The sequence below is a fragment of the Tenrec ecaudatus genome, chromosome 12 (genome assembly GCF_050624435.1).
Source record: "Tenrec ecaudatus isolate mTenEca1 chromosome 12, mTenEca1.hap1, whole genome shotgun sequence".
NCBI lineage: Eukaryota > Metazoa > Chordata > Mammalia > Afrosoricida > Tenrecidae > Tenrec > Tenrec ecaudatus.
In genome coordinates, this window is record NC_134541.1 from 36903230 (window position 1) to 36924221 (window position 20992).

Below are 20992 nucleotides of genomic sequence, written 5' to 3' on the forward strand. Positions count from 1 at the left end.
GCGTACAGCCTGGCCAATGAGACAGACGTCCACTCTGTCTGCCTACAATGCGCTGTGACTGAGGTCTGAGCATGCTGTGCCGTAGATTCCTCCCTTCTTTCCTTCGGAAGGGGTTTTGGCACAGACTCGAGGGAGGAAACAAGTAAGGGTTCACGCAGAAATGAGTCTGGGAGGAAGTGTCAGGGGGGTGTTCTGGGTACAGTGTGGCTGGAGCTGAGTGTTGACCACATTGGCTAGTGAGACTGACCCTGGGCTTGTCCTGCAAAAGGGATGTTAGGTTTTCATTTTAATGGCCTGTGAACACTGGGTCTTATGGGCAGAATGAGGCGGAAAGGAAGTGGGCGATGAGAGAGAGAGAGAGAGAGAGAGAGAGAGAGAGAGAACAGTCATTATAAACTCTTTTCAGTCAACACTTGTGCTCAGGAGCACCCCCCGCCTCCCTCCCTTTCCGCATCCCCTTGGCTTTCCCGTCTTCAAGAGAGAGCTAGGGCCAGAAAAGCTGAGGGGTGAAACCAACAAAACTAGAAACATACACAAGATGCTCAGTAAAATCATGAGGTGATGCCAACTGTGTTCCAAGAGTTTTCTGAAAGTGCCTAAATTCACACCCAAATGTTGAGGAAATCTTGTTCAGTGTGGTAAAAACTGTACCTCACCCCTCCCCCTCCATAGTCATGTCCCCCACCTACACCCATCCCCCCACCTGCATAATGCACATTGGAAGCAGGGCCATGAGGGGAATGCAGAGTGTGCAAAAACCCGTATGCAGTGCGCGTTGTCTGCGTGGAAGCAGTGAGGTAGAGCCTGGTGGAATACTCCATTCCCTAGTTCCCATTAAGTATCAGCATTACAGATAAAATGCCACAGGGTTGCCAGGTCTTCCCCTCGCACTATTAACACCAGACCGAAATTGCATTGCTTAGCTGAAAACAGGAACGGTGACAGCACATAGCGTCAAGTCTCAGGTGCTCTGCTGTGACCCAGCAGGGCGTGCGGCACAAGCTCCCCGGAGAAGAGCGGCAGTGACAGGCAGGTGCAAGGCAGCCGCGCTCTGGCTGGACCGATGTGACAGTTCACTGTTCCTTTAACAGCTTTACAAAACCAGTGGCAGAAAAGTCACAACTTCTTCCAATGTCATTTTATAATGAAGAAAATAAATCTGTGCCATTTTATTCAAGATTCATTCTTTTTCAAGTTACAGTTTTGTCCCAACAATTTGCTTCTAATGAGGGAAACCTTAGTATAATCTTAAAAACATGCATTTACATTTAGTAGGATCTCTACATTTCTAAATAAATTACATGCATGACAGACCTTAACCAGTAAAGAATGTCAATATATGAATCCAGACATTGTTTTCTGTATGGAGACACAGCTACTGTACAATACACCCACAAAACAAAAACCACACAGCCAGAGTGAACAGGGAGGGAGAGAGCATAGAGCATATACAAAAAGCCTGTGACCTGGCCTTGTGTATTTTTAGGCAACAAAATGGCTTCAGTCCTTGACACCTTTCTCGCTCACTAGCACCATAGATGCAAGGACATAAGTAAACGTGTACAATCTCATGCTTGAAAAGGGAAGCGTGCACTGCAAAGTTGATACTGTGTTCTACTCTACGTAACTAGGCCACACGTGCTTCCTTGTAGCGCACAGTTCATACATTAAGTTACCCTGTAGCATTTTGAAATTTTAACATTTCTACAAAACAACTTTTGAAAGACTTGAGAAGAAACAGGTGTCGCCGGTCCCCCTCCGGCGGTTCACGCAGGCATTGGTTTGGTTAAGGGGGGAATGGCAGCAGCTGCAAGGCTCAGACGGAAGGGAAATGGGGTATGTGCGTGGTCAATCCAGGTAAAAATACACATGTACACAGATGGCACGAAGGCTTGTGCAGTTGGAATCGCCAGTGCAAATGCATGCTTTTGAGGTACTGCTCCCCCCGCCCCATGGTCAGGTATAATTATGCATAGTCATTTTCCTCAAGTGCTTTAGAGATTTTTCAGACCTGATCAAATGAAAAGTTGTGACAAGTGAAAATATGGAATCGTAATAAGATTTAATTTCAAAGAACTATGCTTACTAATGAGCCTTTGTTTAACATTATATAGGTTTACATCTGTAGTTGAAAACATTCACCAAGCAATACAGAGACTGACTGTAATTATACCTGGCCAAGTGGTTTGAGTAGCACACTCGACATTCTAGCAAGAACAGAGTGGGAGAGGAAAATACTCCTTCATTATTGCTTGGTTGGACTGAGAAACCCACAGGCGGCTGGCTCCCCAGTGTCAATGCTGAAGGGTGAATGTGCCCAGAACAGCGGTGCGTGCCCCCGCGTGGCCTCTGCGCGGGCAGACTAAGCCTTCTCTGCACCGTCGAGGCCGTTGGCATCCAGGCGGATGCCAGGCTCCCCGCACGAAGCGGAGGGGGCAAAGTGGCTGAGCGTGGGGCACAGACAGCTCCTAAGCTCGGGTAACTCTTGCTTCAGGCGTTCCAACTGCTCCACTTGGAATATATTTGGCTGTTCGGGCATCCAATCATATATCCTATGGCGAAACAAACACAAAACACATAAAATGGCAGAATCGGTCATTTATTTGGAACCTGCTTCACTTAACCCTTTCCGGAGGATTTACAGAACGCCGGAACACCTATAGTGGGCAAGAGGGAGAAACTGCGATGCAAGGATGGACCAGTGTCTGTTTTAAAACACTTCTCTCCCGCCTCGTCTTTCCACGAATCCTGAATCAGTGCTGTCCTGAGCACCTCGGAGAGAAAAAGAGCTGGCCAGGAAGTAATCGAGTCAGGAAATGCAATCTGCCAAAGTGAGCAATGCTTGATTTCACAGCTGGCAACACTGAGCGGTTAGGCATCTGCCTGAATCACGGTGCTATTACGCTCACACCGGTCCTACCAGGGGAGGCTCCAAAGCCGAGGCGAGGCCTCGCCCCGCAGTGCCAGGGTTACCCAAAAGCCGCGGCGTGCGGCACATGGGCCCGGGTCCACAGCAGGGATCCACCGGGCTGCCTGCTGGCTGAGCGGGCACCGCAGCCAGCAGAGAAAGGACACACTTTCATCGAACACGTAAGCGTTCTGCGGTGAGGGTTCACAACACGGTTTCTGTGATCACACCAGAGAAGACTTTCTTAGACAAAACAGAAAGAGGAGGAGATGGTCAAATGAAGAGGCACTTTGTACACGTTCCTTAAATGCAAAGGCAGACTAAAAGGGCTCGCCAGTGCCAAGCCAATGGGCAAAACTAGACTTACAACAAAACTCCATCTCTGTGTGATGGCCAGACGATACTGACATCACACTCTCCGACTGTCCCAAAGAGGGAACAAAGAAACCAAATCACACGAGAAGGAACAGAAACCAAATGGTTTCAGACCTTCCAAGAGCAACAATGGAATTGTGCAAACGAAGGAGAACCGCGTCTAACGCTCGTGAGGACGATGGTTGGTAACACAGACGTCTAGGGTCAGCTAGGGGCTTTGCAAGCGTGCAAGAAATCCCACACGTTTCCTTCCCATGCTCGCCTACCTCGAAAAGGATGCTGCAGGACGTACTCCATGACGATGATAGCAAACCAGAAGAACATGGTATCAAAAACAAGATGGTACAAAAAACAATATTAAAAAAACCCGAGAGCGGAAACCGTATGAGAAACAGAAGGCCTGGCATGAAAAGAGGCGCTGTCGCTGAGGGCTCTGACTCCAGCGAGGCTGCTGGGGTGCGACCCACCGTGGAGCAGGACTTCTCTGAGGCAGATGCCGATTAGGGTTCCCTTACACCCAAGGGGGAGGATGCTTGGCTTAGTACAATGGGCTTAGCACTTGAAAGACTGTGTGTCCATCTTCCTGGGGTATGCCCCATGTCTGACCCAAGGCACATGGACGTCTGAGTGCGCCAAGCCAGAAGAAACCTAATGGGCCATAAAATGAATTCAGAGGTTCAGTCCTGCATCAAGAAGGTATGCATGCATAATGAGGGGAATATTAGGGTATTATTTTTAAAATTTGGTGCTCCAGGTACATACTTACAAAGTTATGTATACTGGGTGGTATGATAGAATATATTTCTAACTGGGTTGGGGACAAAAAAAATCAAAAGAAGTGTGCTAGAGAAACTTTGTATTTGTCTTCTAGGTTGCGGTTTCCCATGCTCACAGCAGCACTGCGGCAATAGCAAACATCGACATGGCCAACCTGCCAAATGCCCGTAAAACAGCAGGATACATGACCACAGAGACATGCAATGAAATGTTATACAGCCTTGAAAATTAACACACGATGGCCACCTGCAATGATGTGGTGTCAACATGACGAGGGGGGGGGAGAGAGGGGGATATTTTCCCTCAATTTAAAATATCAAACTAAATAGTGTATCATTTAGGGATAGAAATAGATATAATTTAAAAACTGCAGAATGCTAATTTAATAAGCAGTTTCTGTTCACAAAGTGAGAGAAGAGAGTAGGAGAGAGAAGGGCACACCAGGACTTCAACTCTGGAGGATGTGGGTGACCTTTAACTCTCTTAGTCACTTACACCCAAAAATTTTTAAGAGGAAATATTATTCAACTTACTCTATGAGGGCAGAATGATTCCCACACCAAAATTAGACAAGAGTCTTTTGAGAGAGATCAATTAATGGCTCATCTTACTCATCCTGCTTGACTAAAAAAATCCTAGACAAAAGATTAACACATTGAACTTAGCTATGGGGAAAGGGTGAATGTTTACTCACAAAGCCGTGGCTAATTATAATCTGCCGTGTTTTCATTTAATGCCTTCAGAGATGAAGGACAGTGGTTTTTGAAAGGGAACTCACTCACTCTCTTCATGCTTCTCCATTCAAAACTCCCCGAGTCAATAATCGTTCCATCATTCCGCCCAATGTCAAATCTTGAGCATGAAAATATAGCAGAAGCATACTATTTAGAAATGTAAAGGCAATTGTCAAAAGAAATAGTCCTTTTAAAAATTGGGGGACAGGGACTCAGTCAGAGGAAATAGAAGGGATAGGTACAGGGAACAGAGAACATTTTTCACCATTATAAGCCTTATAGGATGATCTGAATTTGAAAAATGATATACTTGTACTTTTAAAATTCTAAGTTAAGAAAAAACAAAATCTGAGTACAAAAAAATCAACTCTAATACAATCCACCTTACCTGTCTCACCAGACCCTAAAGGAGCCCGTTGCCAAATCTTCAGCAAGAGTCCTGCCCTGACTCATGTGCTTGCCTCAACCCCCAAACCCCACAAGGCAGCTCACAGGAGGCCTGGTGCCACAAGCAATGGGCTACTGGTCACTGAGCTGCCAGGCCAAGGCCAGTAGCTCCACTCCACCTATGAAAAAGATGAGGTTTTCCTCCACAAGAGAAAGATGAGGCTTTCTACTCCCAGTAACATGTGCAGTCTCAGAAACCCAAAGGGGCAGTTCCACACGGTAGTACAGTCGCTCCAAGTCGAAATCTACTCACTGGCAGCGTGACAGTCCTTCTTTAAAAGAATCCTCTCCTTACCACCTGTCACCTGCTCGTGACCAGCCCCTAGCGGGCTTCAGCCAAGTCAGTCCCTGAGAGCAAGGACCTGCCTGGAATCTCTGCATCGCACCCCGCTGCCCACGCACAGTCTCAGCAGACTATCTGTCTGAAAACACTTGTAATAGTTCCCCTCCAGTTCCAAGAAAATGGGCTTCTCAAACTTTGCTAACCCTACTGCTTCCTTTAATCCTTATTTTAATTACACTTAATTCATGAGAAATGTCTATTAAAGAGTTAAGAATCATGCTGTTTGATGCAAATTTAACAAAAGCATTAAAATGGAAAAAGGAAGACAAAGAGAAGGCAGGCAGGCAGGCAGGCAGGCATGGACTAGGCTGTAATTTAAAAACCAGATTAATGCAGACAAAATCGAAAAAAGTTTCATTAAAAAAAGGGGATGACTCTATAAAATGAACTAAAATCCAAGGAAAGTATTAAAAACAAAAACAAAACCGCAGGCCTGGTGGGTGCACTTACTCTTTCCTGCTGGTGCTCAAGTATTAGCAAGCCCTGAAATCCTGCAGCAAAGTAAACAACAGTACGTGTCACCCAAAAGCCCTTGAAACTGTGTGACCTCTCAGTCTGGGAGATGAGTGGCTTTCAATTTTACATTATAAATCACAGAGGATTCCTTTAAAAGCCATAAAACATGTATTCACCAAGTCTCCGAGCAACTCCTGCATTGGACCCTATCAGACATACAGCAAAAAGCCTGGCTCCAAGAGGGCTTACGTGTGGGGTGTGCACTTGGCAAAGGAGCCAGGGAGAACAGCAGAAGAGTAAAGTATAAGAAGGACATGGTCTGGCTCAGCGTTGACAAGTGCCACAGGGAAACAGTACGGCAGTGGCTGGTGGGTGAAAGGTGAACAGGGGGGTGGGGAGTGCACCTGGGAAGCCACTGGAGAAAGTTCAGAGAAGAGGGTTAGGAGGTGGTGGGGTCCACAGGGATCAGCTCATATTGAGCCTTTAAAGGATGCCAAGTGACAGAGGACGTCACGAGAGGTTTGGAAGTGGTAACACGACCAGACTTGGGACTGAGAAACTGACAAGATGGAATTGTCATTTATTCGGAAATCAGAAAAGCTAGGGGAACAGAGGCCAGCAGCTGCACAGAAGTCTGGGGGTCGGAAGGAAGGCCTGAGTTGAGGAAAACAGATTTATTTGAGAATTCTGTCCATGATTTGCATCCGATCACTAAGAAAATCTTTAGAGATAGTGACGAAGTCTGGGCACAGTTCCCGATGACTTAGTACATCTGGGTTAGTGCCAAGTCACCTAAATTTTCACTAGGCTTCCCTTGTGATGCTGGTATTCTCCAAAGTTTGAAATAAAAATTTTAAAAACCAAACAAACAAACACTGACAAATGTCAACATAAGCCTCTGGACAAACTACAAAATTTTAATTTAACTAAGTCTAATTTTATTTATAATTTCATAAGAGGAAGGCTACTTTTTCCTTATCATTCCATGGAAATGTTTCATGAAAAACAGATACCTATCATAAATTAGACCATTCACTCCAAATTCCTTCAATCTCCTTCTGTTTTCAGGATCGTTGGTGTCATCTCCCCAGCAGAAGATGACCAGTCCCTTTGCCTTTGCCTCTTGGACATAGGACGGGTTTCTGAGCAGGTCTTCAGTGTGTGCGTTAATCCCCTACAAGGAGGAAAATCACTTAGTCAAGAAGAAGGGACATGTTGAAGGTCAAATGCTAAATGGTCATGCTCTACGAGGTTAGTGCTCGCCAAATTAGACTAGGCCAGAAAGAAAACACTAGACCATCTCACCATTAAAAAATTCCTTTGGAGTGTCTACTTTATTCACCAAGTCTCTGAGCAACTCCTGTGTTACAGACACTGTTAGACGCACCAGGCATACAGCAAAAAGCCTTGCCCCGAGGAGCTTACATGTGGGGTGTGTACTTGATCATATGTAACATTCAGGTATTAGAAGTATGTGCTCCAAAAACTTACTGATGGAATGCCCTATCAAAAAATTTAGTGTCTGGATGATACCTTCAGGACCAAGGGTGTGAGGGACGATGCTGGGAGAGTGGAGGGTGAGTGGGTTGGAAAGGGGGAACTGATTACAAGGATCCACATGTGACCTCTTCCCTGGGAGAGGGACAGCAGAGAAGGGGGGAAGGGAGACTCCGGATAGGGCAAGATATGACAAAACAACGATGTATAAATTACCAAGGGCATATGAGGGAGGGGGGAATGGGGAGGGAGGGGGGGAAAAAAAAAGAGGACCTGATGCAAGGGGCTTAAGTGGAGAGCAAATGCCTTGAGAATGATTGGGGCAGGGAATGTATGGATTTGCTTTATACAATTGATGTATGTATATGTATGGATTGTGGTAAGAGTTGTATGAGTCCCTAATAAAATGTAAAAGAAGAAAAGAGAAAAAAATGATTAGGGCAAAGACTGTACAGATGTGCTTTGTACAATTGATGTATGTATATGTATGAACTGTGAAAAGAATTGTATGAGCCCCAATAAATTGTTAAAATAAAAATTAAAAAAAATTCAGTGTCTGATCATTTTAGACAAGTCATAAATCCACTCACAAAACTGCACAACGTATCCGTAAAAGAAAATGTTTTACTTTGTTCATTTAACTGGCAGGTTCACAACTTATTTGGCCTACCACCCCCTTTCCAGGAAACAGAAATTACTGAATTGCCCCTAAGTAATGAAAACCTTTTGTACTGTAGCTTATAATGTAGCAACGACAAAGTGTAGGTATCTGCTTTTGCAACCCCCACCCGCCCCCACCCCAACTGTGTCTGCACCACCCGGGGGTGGAATGGCCCACTTTGGGAACACTGATTTAACGGCTTTTCTCATTCTTGACACCCAGTATCTTCACTTTGCAGTAAAGCCAATTGCTGGCTTACACACTTAGCAACTAGTTGGCCAAAGTACGGCAAAATCTTATTTATGACTTCTGTATGACCTAAAAATGCAAACATAACTTACTAGTAGATTTTCAAACTGTGCAAAGCTCATTGCAATTGGAGTTGTCCGAGATCTGAGGTCCATGAGTTCAGGGTAAATATCAGACTTTCCTTGAGTCAAAAATAATATGGGATACTTGTTCTGTTTTTGCCTAACCCTAAAGGAAAAAGAAATCCATTTAAGAGATTGATTTCAATGCTGGGATATAGAAATATATCTGGTTTTGAAAATTACGAAAACATGTATAAAGGCATCAACCAACCACCAAGCAAAGCAGCATGATCCCATGGCTCACACACCATCATCAACAGGCTTTCCAAAACAAACCTTCCAGCTGATGCATCACAACGGCCAAGACACTCTTCTAGGTGAGCAAGGGGAGAGCCCCTGAGGGCGCTGCATGGGGTAAGGAGGTCTTACATGGCTGCAAGAGACACACGCTGGAGGCTCAGGGGCCTGGTGGGCAATGGTCTGGTGTTCCGGCAAGCAATGATAATAGGGAATGAAGAAAGAGAGGACACACCACGTCCTGGCAACCTTCTAAGCACATAGGAGAAAACACTGTGTATTACTTACATTGTGCAAATGTCTGCATCAAAGGAAGAGAACACTATTCTCCTCTTGCCAGAATTCTCTAGAACAGTTTTTAAAATTATATCCAGAAACAGGTTCATGTCGAAATATGTTGATAGGTTGCCATCCCATATTCCGTCCTATGTAAAATAAAGAGAAAAATGGAAACCATTACACACCCTAAAATCAAGTGCTAGAAAAAATGCCCCCCCCCGCCACCGCCAAAAAAAACCCCAAATTTGACTATATCTAGTCCAACCCTTTTTAGTTTGCAAACGATGAAACCAAAGACCTGGAAAATGAAATCACCTCCCACCACCTGTATACAGCCTTGCGTGATAGGCAATGACGGTACTTCAGGTATAGTGACTCTTCAGAGAAAGCAATGAGGTAGGCCACTAATAGACGTCCATTTTAAGGTTAATAAACAAAGACCAAAGTCTGAAAATCTGTAGTCCACTGTGATCTTGTTATTTTATATGATTTTTTAAAGACTGCAGAGCACAAGGAATCTACTTTTTTCAATAATACAAAACCCCATTAATTAATTATAAGGAGGCCTGATGGTACAGCAGTTAATCACTCAGGACTAATGGAAAGGCTGGCAGTTTGAACCCAAGTCAGAGTGGACTATTACTTAAAAAAATCTCTGGTACTGGATATATATATATATATATATATATGTGTGTGTGTATATATACATATATATATATATAATATCCTCAACAGATAAACAAGCGGCCATCTAGCTGAAAAGCAATCAAGCCCACATGGGAGAAGCACACCAGCCTGTGTGATCATGAGGTATCAATGGGATCAGGTATCAGGCAACAAAGACCCAGAACAAAAAATCCTATCAATGTGAATGAAAGGGAGTGTGGAGTGGAGACCCAAAGCCTAGCTGTAGACAATTGGACAGCCCTTTACAAGAAAGAGATGAGCCAGTCAGGGTGCAGTGTAGCATCAACGAACCAGACAGCTTTCCTCTGGTTCTTCAATGCTTCCCTCCTCACTCCCCCAAATTTTGATGACCCCAATTCTACCTTACAAATCCGGCTAGACCAGAGGATGTACACTGGTACAGATAAGACCTGGAAACACAGGGAATCCAGGACAGATAAACTCTGCAGGATCAATAATGAGAGTAGCGATACCAGGAGGGTAAAGGGAAGTTGGGGAAACCGATCACAATGACCTACATATAACCCCCTCCCAGGGAGACGAACAACAGAAAAATGGGTGAAGGGAGACAGTGGTTGATTCAAGACAAGAAAAAAAATTTTTTTCTTGTAAATTATCAAGAGTTCATGAGGGTGGGAGAAGGGGAGCAAGAGCTGAGGGAAGGGCTCAAGTAGAAAGAAAATGTTATGGAAATGATGATGGCAACAAATGTCCAAATGTACTCGACACAATGGATGTCTGTATGGATTGTGGTAAAAGCTGTACGAGGCCCCAATAAAATGATTTTTAAAAATCCTCAACAGAGAATTAAAGCAATTCAACAACTATAAGAAAACCAAGAGCCTTTCTGATATACAGCTAGAACAATAAACCACCACCTATTAGGAAAACCTTTGTAGATCACTTACCTACATGAACAAGGACCAGCTTTTCCCAAACAGATATGCTGACCAGAACAACTAACAATGAGACCCAAATTAACCGTTCCTACGGCCGCTTGCCCCAGTCACTTTCACTGGTGACCACCGACCACACCAAAGCAAGCTAGCTGCTGTTTTGACAGGCAGGCGCCTTAATCTGCTTTGTTCACTGCTTGTCCCAAACATGAGAAAACTGCCTGCTCTGAGCAGCTTTTCAGTAAATAGTTTTTTGAGTGAATGAATAATTCTGGAACTGATTTAAAATACGTAACCCTTTTCCTGGGTTACGATTATTAGCTGCAACCACCCAACAGAAACTGCTGAGGCCATTACCTAAAACGAGATGGCTGGCTTCGGTGTCAAACATGCTAAGTGTGCCCAGAAAGCAGTCGTGACATTACTGAGCCAAAGAGGTACTTGTAAATGAAAATTTCTACAATAATTCAGTAACTATTAATTTTAAGAACTCATTTTAGTAAATGCATAAGATAAACTTTGTTAAAAAGGTCCAGAGCGCCCTGTGGTTGCTGGAGGTGGTGCAATTACATCTTGACAGGTTCCATTCAAACAAAAAAATAGCAACAAAAGAACTTTCAAAACAAATTAAACAATGGGGAGGAGGGGGCAAGAATGCATTACCTTGGAAAATTACTTACCCTTTGCTGGCAGATCCATTTTATTTCAATGTTAAATCCTACATCTTCTGGCAAAGACTCTAAGACCTAGATTTTGCATATTGGCAGTAACGGATTAGGAAGAAGAAAGGGAAAACAGAATGATTACTAACATTGTTAGTCATTAAGGAAGGGGGTCATCAGTAAAGAAAAAGAGACTTTGTGCCTCAAGCCTAAGCCACTATGCTCTCTCATAAACCAAGTAAATGGGCTGACAGTTATGTTGAATGAGAAAGTCAGAAGTAAAACTAGGCGACACGTGTGCTAAAGGATGACAACCCCCACAGAGAAGGATCTGATCACGTGAACAAGGAACCCCGAAACCAAGCTGTAATGAGATCGGCAAGCACACGTTCTCTACACGGCATCCCGGTCAGTCAGGCGTCTAAGGTAATGGTTATACAATGCTCAACCAACGACTGAAGCACTTGGAATTTGTCCTGTTGTTTTTGAGTGCCGTCACATCAACTGTGACCGACAGCGATCCACCATGACACAGGACACCTGCCCCATGGGTTTTCCTCGACTGTAATCATTACGGAAATAGACTGCCATGGAGTCACTCAGTAGATCACAGCTGAAGGTGGCTTGAAGGCACTCCAGTGAGCACCACCACATAGCTGGTAGTCAGTCTAGTGTCCCTAGGGTCCAGTCCAGCATTGACCCTACACAGCTGACTGCAAAGTACAGTTTCGACTCAATTTTGTGTGGGGCTTTTACTTCTTTTTGTATGTTTTTAGTCTTATTTAACGTTGCTACTAAAGTAACATCATGATAATGGGTGCGAAATTGGAAGTTGTTAAAGAGTTCGTCTTGTTTGGATCTGTAATCGACGCTCGTGGAGGGAACAGTCAAGGGATGAAAGGATGCACTGCACTGGGTACATCTGCTGCACAAGGCAGGGGTTCTCACCTTCCTCAGGCCGCGACCCTTCATACAGTTAGTTCCTCAGGTGGTGGTGACCCCTCAACCATTAAATGATTTTGTTGCTACTTCATCACCATCATTTTGCTACTGTTATGAATCGGGTGGCCCCTGTGAAAGGGTCATTCGACCCCCAAAGGGGTTGTGACCCACAGGTTGAGAACTGCTGCTTTAAGGTATTGAAAAGTAAGAAAATTACTTTCAGGACTAAGATGTGCCTGGCCCAAGCCATGGTGCTTTCAATGGCCTCATCTGCACGTGCCGGTCAAACACTGAATGAGGAAGACTGAAGAAGTGATGCATTTGAATCACGGTGCTGGCAAGTATATAAAAAACCCCACGGACTGCCAAAAGAACAAACAAATCTGTCTCGGAAGAAGGACAGCCAGAATGTTCCTTAGCAGCAAGGACGGGAGTCCCTGGACATGTTGTCAAGAGAGACCAGTCCCTAGATAAGCCAGCACAGCAGGTAGGGGGGCAGGGGAAAAGCTGAAGTCCTCGATGAGATGGGCTGGCACCGTGGCAGGAACAATGGGCTCAAACCGGAGATCCATTGCAAGGCTGGTGCAGGACCGGGCAGGGCTTTGTCCCGTGTGAGTCGGAAAAGGCCGAAAGGTGGCTAACAACAACACAAAGCCACACAATTTAAAAAAAGGAAAAAAAGTACGTGTACCAGCGCTCATCTGATTAAATACTGAATTTGGAGCACGATGATTCTTTATATTGAAACCGTATTCTGCCATTTGGGGTTTCTCTTGGGGGTGGGATGTTAAAATTTGTCTGTGATTAAAACGATGATGATCCTAAAGTACATGAGTGAACGCGTGCCAGGGTGAGGAAGCTGAGTAAGACCTGTCCAATCTTCTATCAATACCATGGGCTGTTGCTGTTGCTCTGTGAAACAAAGTGGCCCAGAGGTGCCACGCAAGAATGCGTCTTTTCTAAGAAGCTCCCTGATGATGCTGTTAAGTACATCTGCGCTGGACAGGGCCACCGGGAGGCAGAAGCAACTGGACAGCAAAAAGTTTGCTATGAGACTGAGCACAAGCTATTTGGGCTAACAGAACAAATAGAATAGCCCTTTCCTTAATTTTTTTGTAAGACACTTACCATCTTAAGAGAAGGAAATGGCTGGTTTTCAGAGAATACATTATCTTCCTCAACTAGAGATTCTGAAATATTAAATGACAAAAACGTGTGAGTAAATAATAGCAGGCTATTCACTAAAATCTTTCCTAAATTCTCAGAGCAAAAGAGAAAAAAAGCTAAAGTCATAGGAAATCCTTCTGGGTACAGTGTATGCCAAGGCTCACGCATTTGCTGTTTGTAGGCAGTCAGACTCCATTTTCTATACCGGCACCTTGAGGAAACTGGTTTGCAGAACCGAATACAAGCACCACCATCGGTGGCCTCAGCAGTGATAACGTCTCACAAAGGAAGGTAAAATGTATTTAAACACTGATGATGGCCGACTATGAGTCACGAAAGATCTATAGCCCGAAGACGTTATTTGCTAAACCACGCCCTGTTTGTGCTGTGGGGATACACCGTTCTTCCAAGTGTCTAGCACCTCACATTTCTTCATGGGGTGCTTGTACTGTACCACGACCACAGTGCAGACAAACGTGTGTGGAGGACCTACTGTATGCAGAGGCTCGGGGACAAAGGGTCCTTATCCTTCAGAAGCTGAAAATCTAGTGGGAGAGGCACGACGCTTATCATACCCTCCACTCCCACCCCCAAACAAAACAGATGCAAAAAGCCTCAAATAACTAGTATTGCACAGCTGACTATCAGTACAATGAAATCATAAAATGATGTAATAGGCAGGGCAAGCTTTGAGGAAACTGAAGCATGGAATATTTAAGGCAAAAATGCCTGCCCAAGGTCATGGGTAGACTCAAGTTCTAGGTAGTCTAGCTCTGGCATCAGATTCTTTTCTGTGTTATAATTAATTGTTAATTGTGTGAGATTGCCTGGTGCAAAATTTGAACCCTGATTATCGAGGTAAGAAAAATCATCGAGTGAACACTAATGGCTACAAATAACAGTGTTTTGCATGCTTCATGCATGAGGGGGTTTCAAAAATATTAGAAGTAAAACATAATGGATTTTCCATAAACATTTTGAAGCCTGGCTTCTGTGTAAGAAAGAAACTCAAGCCCACAAAATTTGGTTATCAAAGGTACGCATGTGGAAATTACTGTACAAGGCTTTCCACTTCTAGAAAATGACGTTTAAATACGCCAATACTGAATTCGCCGAAACAGAGAAGGAAATATCATACCAACGATAGCGACATTCAAAGGGTTGCCAAACTGGTGCCTACCTTTCCGATCTTTAGATTTGAGTGCGGTCACATGAGCAAGCTGCAAAACACACACACACACAAAACGAACGTCGTCAGAAAAAACAAGCCCTGCTATGAAGATACCGTTAACAAAACTGCAACTTGACGAGCTAGTGAGTTAGAAAAGACCATAAACATACACTTCTCAGCTTCATAGAACGAGCACTGCCACGAAGGCTGGAGGACCCCGAAACTACTGCCCTGAGACAATCTTCACACTTTCAACCCAGATTATCCCACGTCTTCCTAAACCCAAACCGCAGTTTAGCTCACCCGGCAGAAAACAGTGAGCAGTGTGGCCCCGTGAGGAGCCGTCTAAGATGGACCAGACAGCAGTAACTCACGAGGCCACCTGCAACTCAGGAGGCGGGAGTTTGTTACTGGGGGAGAATGGCAATGCAACGCGGAGCATGCACGTCAGCGCCACTGCATCGGTGTGCGCTACATGTTGGTATAAGTCAGTAACCACGGGACAAAGATAGCGCATGACAGATTGTGCATGTGGATACACCAAATGCCAAGTACAGACGTAGAACCTAAAATCTTCAGTTAGGAATCTGTTTAGACTTGCATAATCTACCGTTTACCTGGGTATCTAATGGGTTGGGAAGAACTATGCCAAATAACATGGTTCAACAACATAAACAGAGATCGTAGAAATTGATAAAAACCAACTTGCACGTAACAGGCCAAGATTATTGGAAAACAGTAAGCTGCATGGGAAAGCAGACCAAATGCCAACCAAAAATGGTGAGAAGGGCTACTTTCCTTCGGGCTACAAAGACCTCTGACCTCACTTCTTCACTGATCCAAAAATCAACAGGGTTTTTAGGAAAACTGTTAGGAGAGCAGATGGATCAGCCCAAGTCAATTTTCAAACTTTATCGAACCAAAGACCAAAGCTTATACACTCTGGATGTGGACTATACAGAGGCATTCCCATGTGCCCCATAGGCCGATACAAGTAAAGATAAAGGACTAGTCACATTCCATGAGACCATTACTACCTTTAATAACTGGAGTTGGTCAAATGTTAGCTCCTTTACTGGAATTTCAAATAATTCAGCTGGATCAGCATCAAATTTCTAAAAAACAAAACAAACAAAAAAAGTATAAAACTGACACTTAAATTGTTACGCAAACGTTAGATATTAACCCCAACGCCTCAGTTGACTGAACAACAGTGCTTTGTGGCCACAAAGGAGCCCATGCAGGGATGCCCTCCTAACTAACACCCCACCCCACCCCACACACACACCTCTTCTCTTCTGGGCTCTGTTTTGAACGGACATGGAGGAGGCTGGACAGAAAGAACACAGCTGGGAGGAAGTGGGGGCGTTGAGGACACCACAGTCAAAAGCCTGTCACCCCTCTATTCCCTATCGTTCTGCACACATTGTACCTGAAGCACACGTGCGCGTAAAGACACACACTAGAAAATGAACATGTTAAGTACTATGTGAGATTTGTTCATGGGTCTTTAAGCTTTTCTCTGCTATTAAAAACCACTAGAAAAAGCCATTGTGTCCGATAAATTAATAAGTATCTGATAAATTAAAATGCTAGCATCCCTAAGTACTAGTATTTAGCAAGAACTCTGCTCTTCTGTTACGTTTCAGTGCCATATAGATTGTCACACTATGCCTCCACCTCAAGGACTTGCATTAATGTGCCACCAAAATTCACCAACCCAACAAAGTCTCTAAGACACCCTGTGTGCACAATGGGAGCCTGTAGATGCATAAAGTACAGCGGGCTCATTATATTTTCATGTCCTTTTCCCACAGACTTGTTGAAGCCCCTCATGTTTCTGGAATGTGGAAGAAGGTGGAATAAGGAAGAAATTACTAAGAGTACAGGGTGAGACAAGGAGAAAAAGGGAAGGCAGACTTATTTTTTCACTTCATAAACTTCTGAACTACTTGTACTTTTAACAGTAAACATGAATTCTGTTTATATATATATATATACACAACACTAGCTTAATTAAAACTCAAACAGAAAATATATACAAGTCATTACTTTGTTACCCAATTAACTCATCCAGGTTCAAGTTCAGAGCAAATCAGCCTGGTGAAAACTGGGGATGAGTAAGTAATCCTCTTCAACTAATCTCCCATAGATCTTTAGAAATAACTTAAATTCATTAATCTCAATCTGAGTTATTTAGATGCATTACCATGCCCTTTCTTCTCATTTTGCCTCGTATTAATATCCCCCCACAGCAAAACTGACCTGCTCCATATCTGCTACCTTACTCTACATCTGTCACTGGAACAGACGCCCCCCTACTTCCCACTCATTATACCACCTCTTTTCTGCACACCACAGTAATCCAACCTCACCAGACGCAGACCGAAATCCTCTCGCAGGCTGAACTGTGTGCCCGATCAGAGTCTAGCATACGCCTCCAGCAGGCAGTGCTCCTATTCAACCCACTCCACCAAAAAGCATGCCAGCAGTTGTAAAGGTAACATCAAATCAACCCCCACAGTGTCAGTCTCTGAAGTGTCACTTGATAATCTGTGTACAGAGGTTTAGAGCCTACTTAACGGTCACAAGTCCGTATATCCACAGGTGTATATTTATGCATACATATCTTAAATTAAATATATTTCAAACATCCATCGTGTCCCTCCTCTCGTCATCTTTACGCCAGCTTGGATTTACCTCTGGCTCACACTAGATCAGCTATCAAAAAAAATAGCCATCTTAAAAGTTTGGCTGTTGTCTATTTACATTAAGGAAAAAATATTTTGCTAAATTCCTTACACAGTTAAAAAACAAAGGTGGATCATAAAACAGTAAAGGACCATGCCACTAAAACCCCAAATGCATTCAGCATTTCACCAAGTAAGCAACAGAAGGACATCATGCCAGCCTCGAGTAGCGCGTCGGTGGGATAATAGCCCACTGTCCCAGCGGTGAGCAGAGGAAGATGAGCCACGGGTGGAAAGTGATTTGCAAAATGAGACTGAGCACAGGGACTGCTGCTTTCCAGTAAGCAGTAAACTTGCTCTGGGAGAAAGAGGAATCGTTCCACTCCGGGAAAGAGCTATAGTTCCTGAAACCCACAGGGGCAGCTCTACCTTGACCCACTGGCTCGGTAGCTCTGAGTGGGAATCCACTTGGTGGCAGGGAGCTGGGTTTTGGGAGCTGCTTCTAATGAGGCCGCCCAGTGTGCTTGCATCGCTTCCTGTATTTTTATGGCAGCAGTGTGGTGGGCCAGAGGTCCTGACGCTTCACAACTGGACAACTGTGACATCTGGGTGATTTCAGAGGCAGGAAGATGAGGTTGCTCTGGCCTAGAGAACCTGAATCCTGGTGCTGCCACCACTGGGCTGGCAGTGAAACTCGTAAAAGTCCTGGCTGCACTGCGTTACGGGACACGGTCCTCCCAGAAACCCTGCACCGGGGCCGCTGGTGGGTTACCACCAAGCGCACTTGGTCTAACCGCCAGGGGTCACACGATGCAGACGCTGCTGCTCTCCAGAACAAACCAAATCAAAGAACAAGGGAGAGGCAACTCTGGTAACGCCAGCAAGCCCATCACAGGGTCTGAGCTCAAGACAGCAGGGAACAGGAAGCCGTCTCCTCTTGGTGTTTAGTTCTGAGCATCTCCTTCTATGTCTGCCATCTCACCCTGGCTCCCAAGTCTAAAGCCCTCAGCCTCCTCCACACTATGTGGAACCAAACCCCCTTTTTCTAGTTCTAGGTTTTGTTTGTTTATATGTTTGTTTGTTTACTGTTTTAGTTGTATGGCTTTGCAATTAGAAGAAAAGGCAGAAGCAGAAATAGATGGGCAAGTAAAAAATAAAATTAACACTACGCTATCCCTTCTCTCCTGCCTCAAATAAGTGTGACTGTGGCCAACAGATTAGAAACCACTGGAATGTCACTTTGGTAGACAGTAATTCTTATAATAAAAAGATGCACATCAAGGACAGCAATATTCCTGTCTCATCACTCTTTTGATGTAGGAGCTTCAGAGAGATAAGATGCAGTAATTCGCCAACTAAGTTACTTAAGTAGCAAACTGACCGACTACTTAACACGTAATTAAAAAAACAGTATTTCTTATATTTAGTCCTCTGAACCATCAATAAGAGTTTCGACATACCTTTTTCATAGTCAAACAACAGGTGAGATCGTGATAGACGACAGGCACAAAATCCTTTGAGAGATGTACATCAAATTCTACAAAGGCTGCACCCTGAAGGAAATAATGCAGTAAGTTCTGAAAAAAGGAAGGTTCACAAAACATCGACAAGAAGAAATGTATGCCCCTCTATAAAGTTATAAACCTACAAACCAAACCATAAAAATTCCTTCTACGTTTCAACTTTTTCTAAAACATCCTTCTCTTAAGACAATTACGACAGTTTTTATACTCCCTTGCAGGAGTAATTGCTGCTCCCTGGCAGAGACGGGCTCTGATCCCCTGCAACACCTGGGGCACCTGGGCTGCATTGAGGCAGCGTTCCCAGGTGACCCGGCTGCTACAGCTACTGCTGTCAGCATGAGCCGGGGGCCTGGGGGACCCCCACATGCCACAGCTGCCTCTCAGAGGGGAGATGGGGTGTCACGCTGCAGAGCCTCTTCAGTAAGCTCCCTGATGCCCTGGAGCAACAGGCTAGCCTTGCTTGGAAAAACCTCAGGACAGAGACTAGAGGGAAATGGTAACTGAGATTCAAGAGAGAGAACAGAAAATGGCAACATGGTGCCAAATTTCATGACAGAATCATCTGATGCAGAGAGAGAAGGAATCCAAATAAAGGAAGACAGCAGAAACTGGCATACAAACGTGTGTTCATGGACAGAACGCCAGCAGGAATCAATGTCTGAGGGTCCTGCAACCTCATGGGCTGATCAAGAATAGACACGTTCTCCTGCTCCACCCTCTAGCCCCTGTCCTGGAAGGCCGGCCACCCTGCGAGTGCACATGGGTACCAGACAAAGCCCTAGGAGCTGGAGGCTTTAAAGTCATCCCTTGATGACTTCCAATGAAGGCAGTGTAGCTCCTGTATTACTTTAAAACAAGACAGCATCCCAAATCAATCCTTTCAAAGGGAACAAACCCTATTGTCCTGAAATAGTCATAACTATTAAAGAGCTTAAATGGAAGCTTTCCAAATATTTTATTTGCATAATCGCCTATCAAATCTTGATCCCCAAATTCATGTGTGTTTTAAGAAATCTGCCAGTAACATAATAAAATATCTTGAAATGCTTTTAAGATTTAAGTAATTAAAATAAAGTATTCTAAATTGTGGATCACAAAGGATTTCAAGAAGGAAGGTTTACTGAAATCCTCTCTCAAAAGCAAGAGACCCTGAAAATGTATCACAAGGTCTCATCACACATTTACAGTTAACAAATTATTTGGGTGTGGGGGCAGTTATGCTGGCATGAAATGTAAAATGTATTCTTTAGGTAACACCAAGAGGGAGGGAATGCTGCCATTCACAAAGCTGTAGATGACTGTACAACTCGTAAGATGACTGAAATATTGAATATGATGTGCGAATTACATGCCAACAAAACTATGAATTATACAATAGAAAAATTAATGTTAAAAGCTGTAAAATCCACTTCAATTTCAGAGACATTAAACTAACTTAAAAATGAAGCCTATCACTTGGATGAATGAAGAGCCCTGGTGGTGGCTTGGTGGATGCTCACTGCGGCCACTAGTTTAATTGAGAGGGGCTGTCTACTCTTGCCAACAAACGGTTAACCGTCTCAGAAATGCAGAGGGTCCCTGCCCCCTTATCCTGCATGGTTGCCGTAAGTTGGCAATGAAGGTTTTGTTGTTTTTTTTAATGACTGGGTGGTGTTTTCTTATAAAAGTAATCAGGTTAACCACTTCACTAATTAAGTTTACCTGATTTTAAACTGTTTTTAAAAGGCACACGTGAAGGCCTATGCAGGATGCAGTGGGGGAAAAGAAATAACAGAATTTTCTTATGGTGGGCTTCCTAGTCAGACAGAGAATCACAGGAAAAACTCAGGTTCTTGAGTTAAAATGCCAAGTTGCAGTTTCTGTAAAAACAGATTCATTCCTGATTAGGTTTTTAAAAGGGGACTATTTTTGTTTGTTTTTAAAAATAAAGTTAACATATTTAGGATGTTTTTAAAACTGTTGCCTAGAATGATCTGCACATCCTTCTGTAACCGACGTATCTGATTAAGTACATTATTCCATTAATGATCACCAGTGCTGAAAGGGGGAATTCTGTTTTCTCATCGCTAAAAACTGGTTAGCTGCAAGCACAGTGATTCGGAACCTATTGCTTTCACCCAAATCTTCATCTAGCGATCCTCATCTTCTCCTAGAAACATGTTGCCTAGC

At 44.0% G+C, this 20992-nt stretch overlaps 1 protein-coding gene across 2 annotated transcripts in view; it reads right to left on the reverse strand.

The window, feature by feature from the left end:
• Positions 1–732: 732 nt before the first annotated feature.
• The window catches only part of GPCPD1 (glycerophosphocholine phosphodiesterase 1), a 58829-nt gene continuing 38569 nt past the window's right edge, over positions 733–20992 (reverse strand). For both annotated transcript variants that reach the window (XM_075563974.1, XM_075563972.1), the window contains exons 12-20: positions 18761–18853; positions 15648–15725; positions 14620–14659; positions 13401–13462; positions 11349–11414; positions 9095–9231; positions 8540–8675; positions 7054–7214; positions 733–2552 (exon numbers count right to left, since the gene is read on the reverse strand). In XM_075563974.1, coding sequence (XP_075420089.1) covers positions 2363–2552; positions 7054–7214; positions 8540–8675; positions 9095–9231; positions 11349–11414; positions 13401–13462; positions 14620–14659; positions 15648–15725; positions 18761–18853 — 963 coding nt within the window. In that variant the 3' untranslated portion in view covers positions 733–2362. The remainder of the gene's footprint in view (positions 2553–7053; positions 7215–8539; positions 8676–9094; positions 9232–11348; positions 11415–13400; positions 13463–14619; positions 14660–15647; positions 15726–18760; positions 18854–20992) is intronic.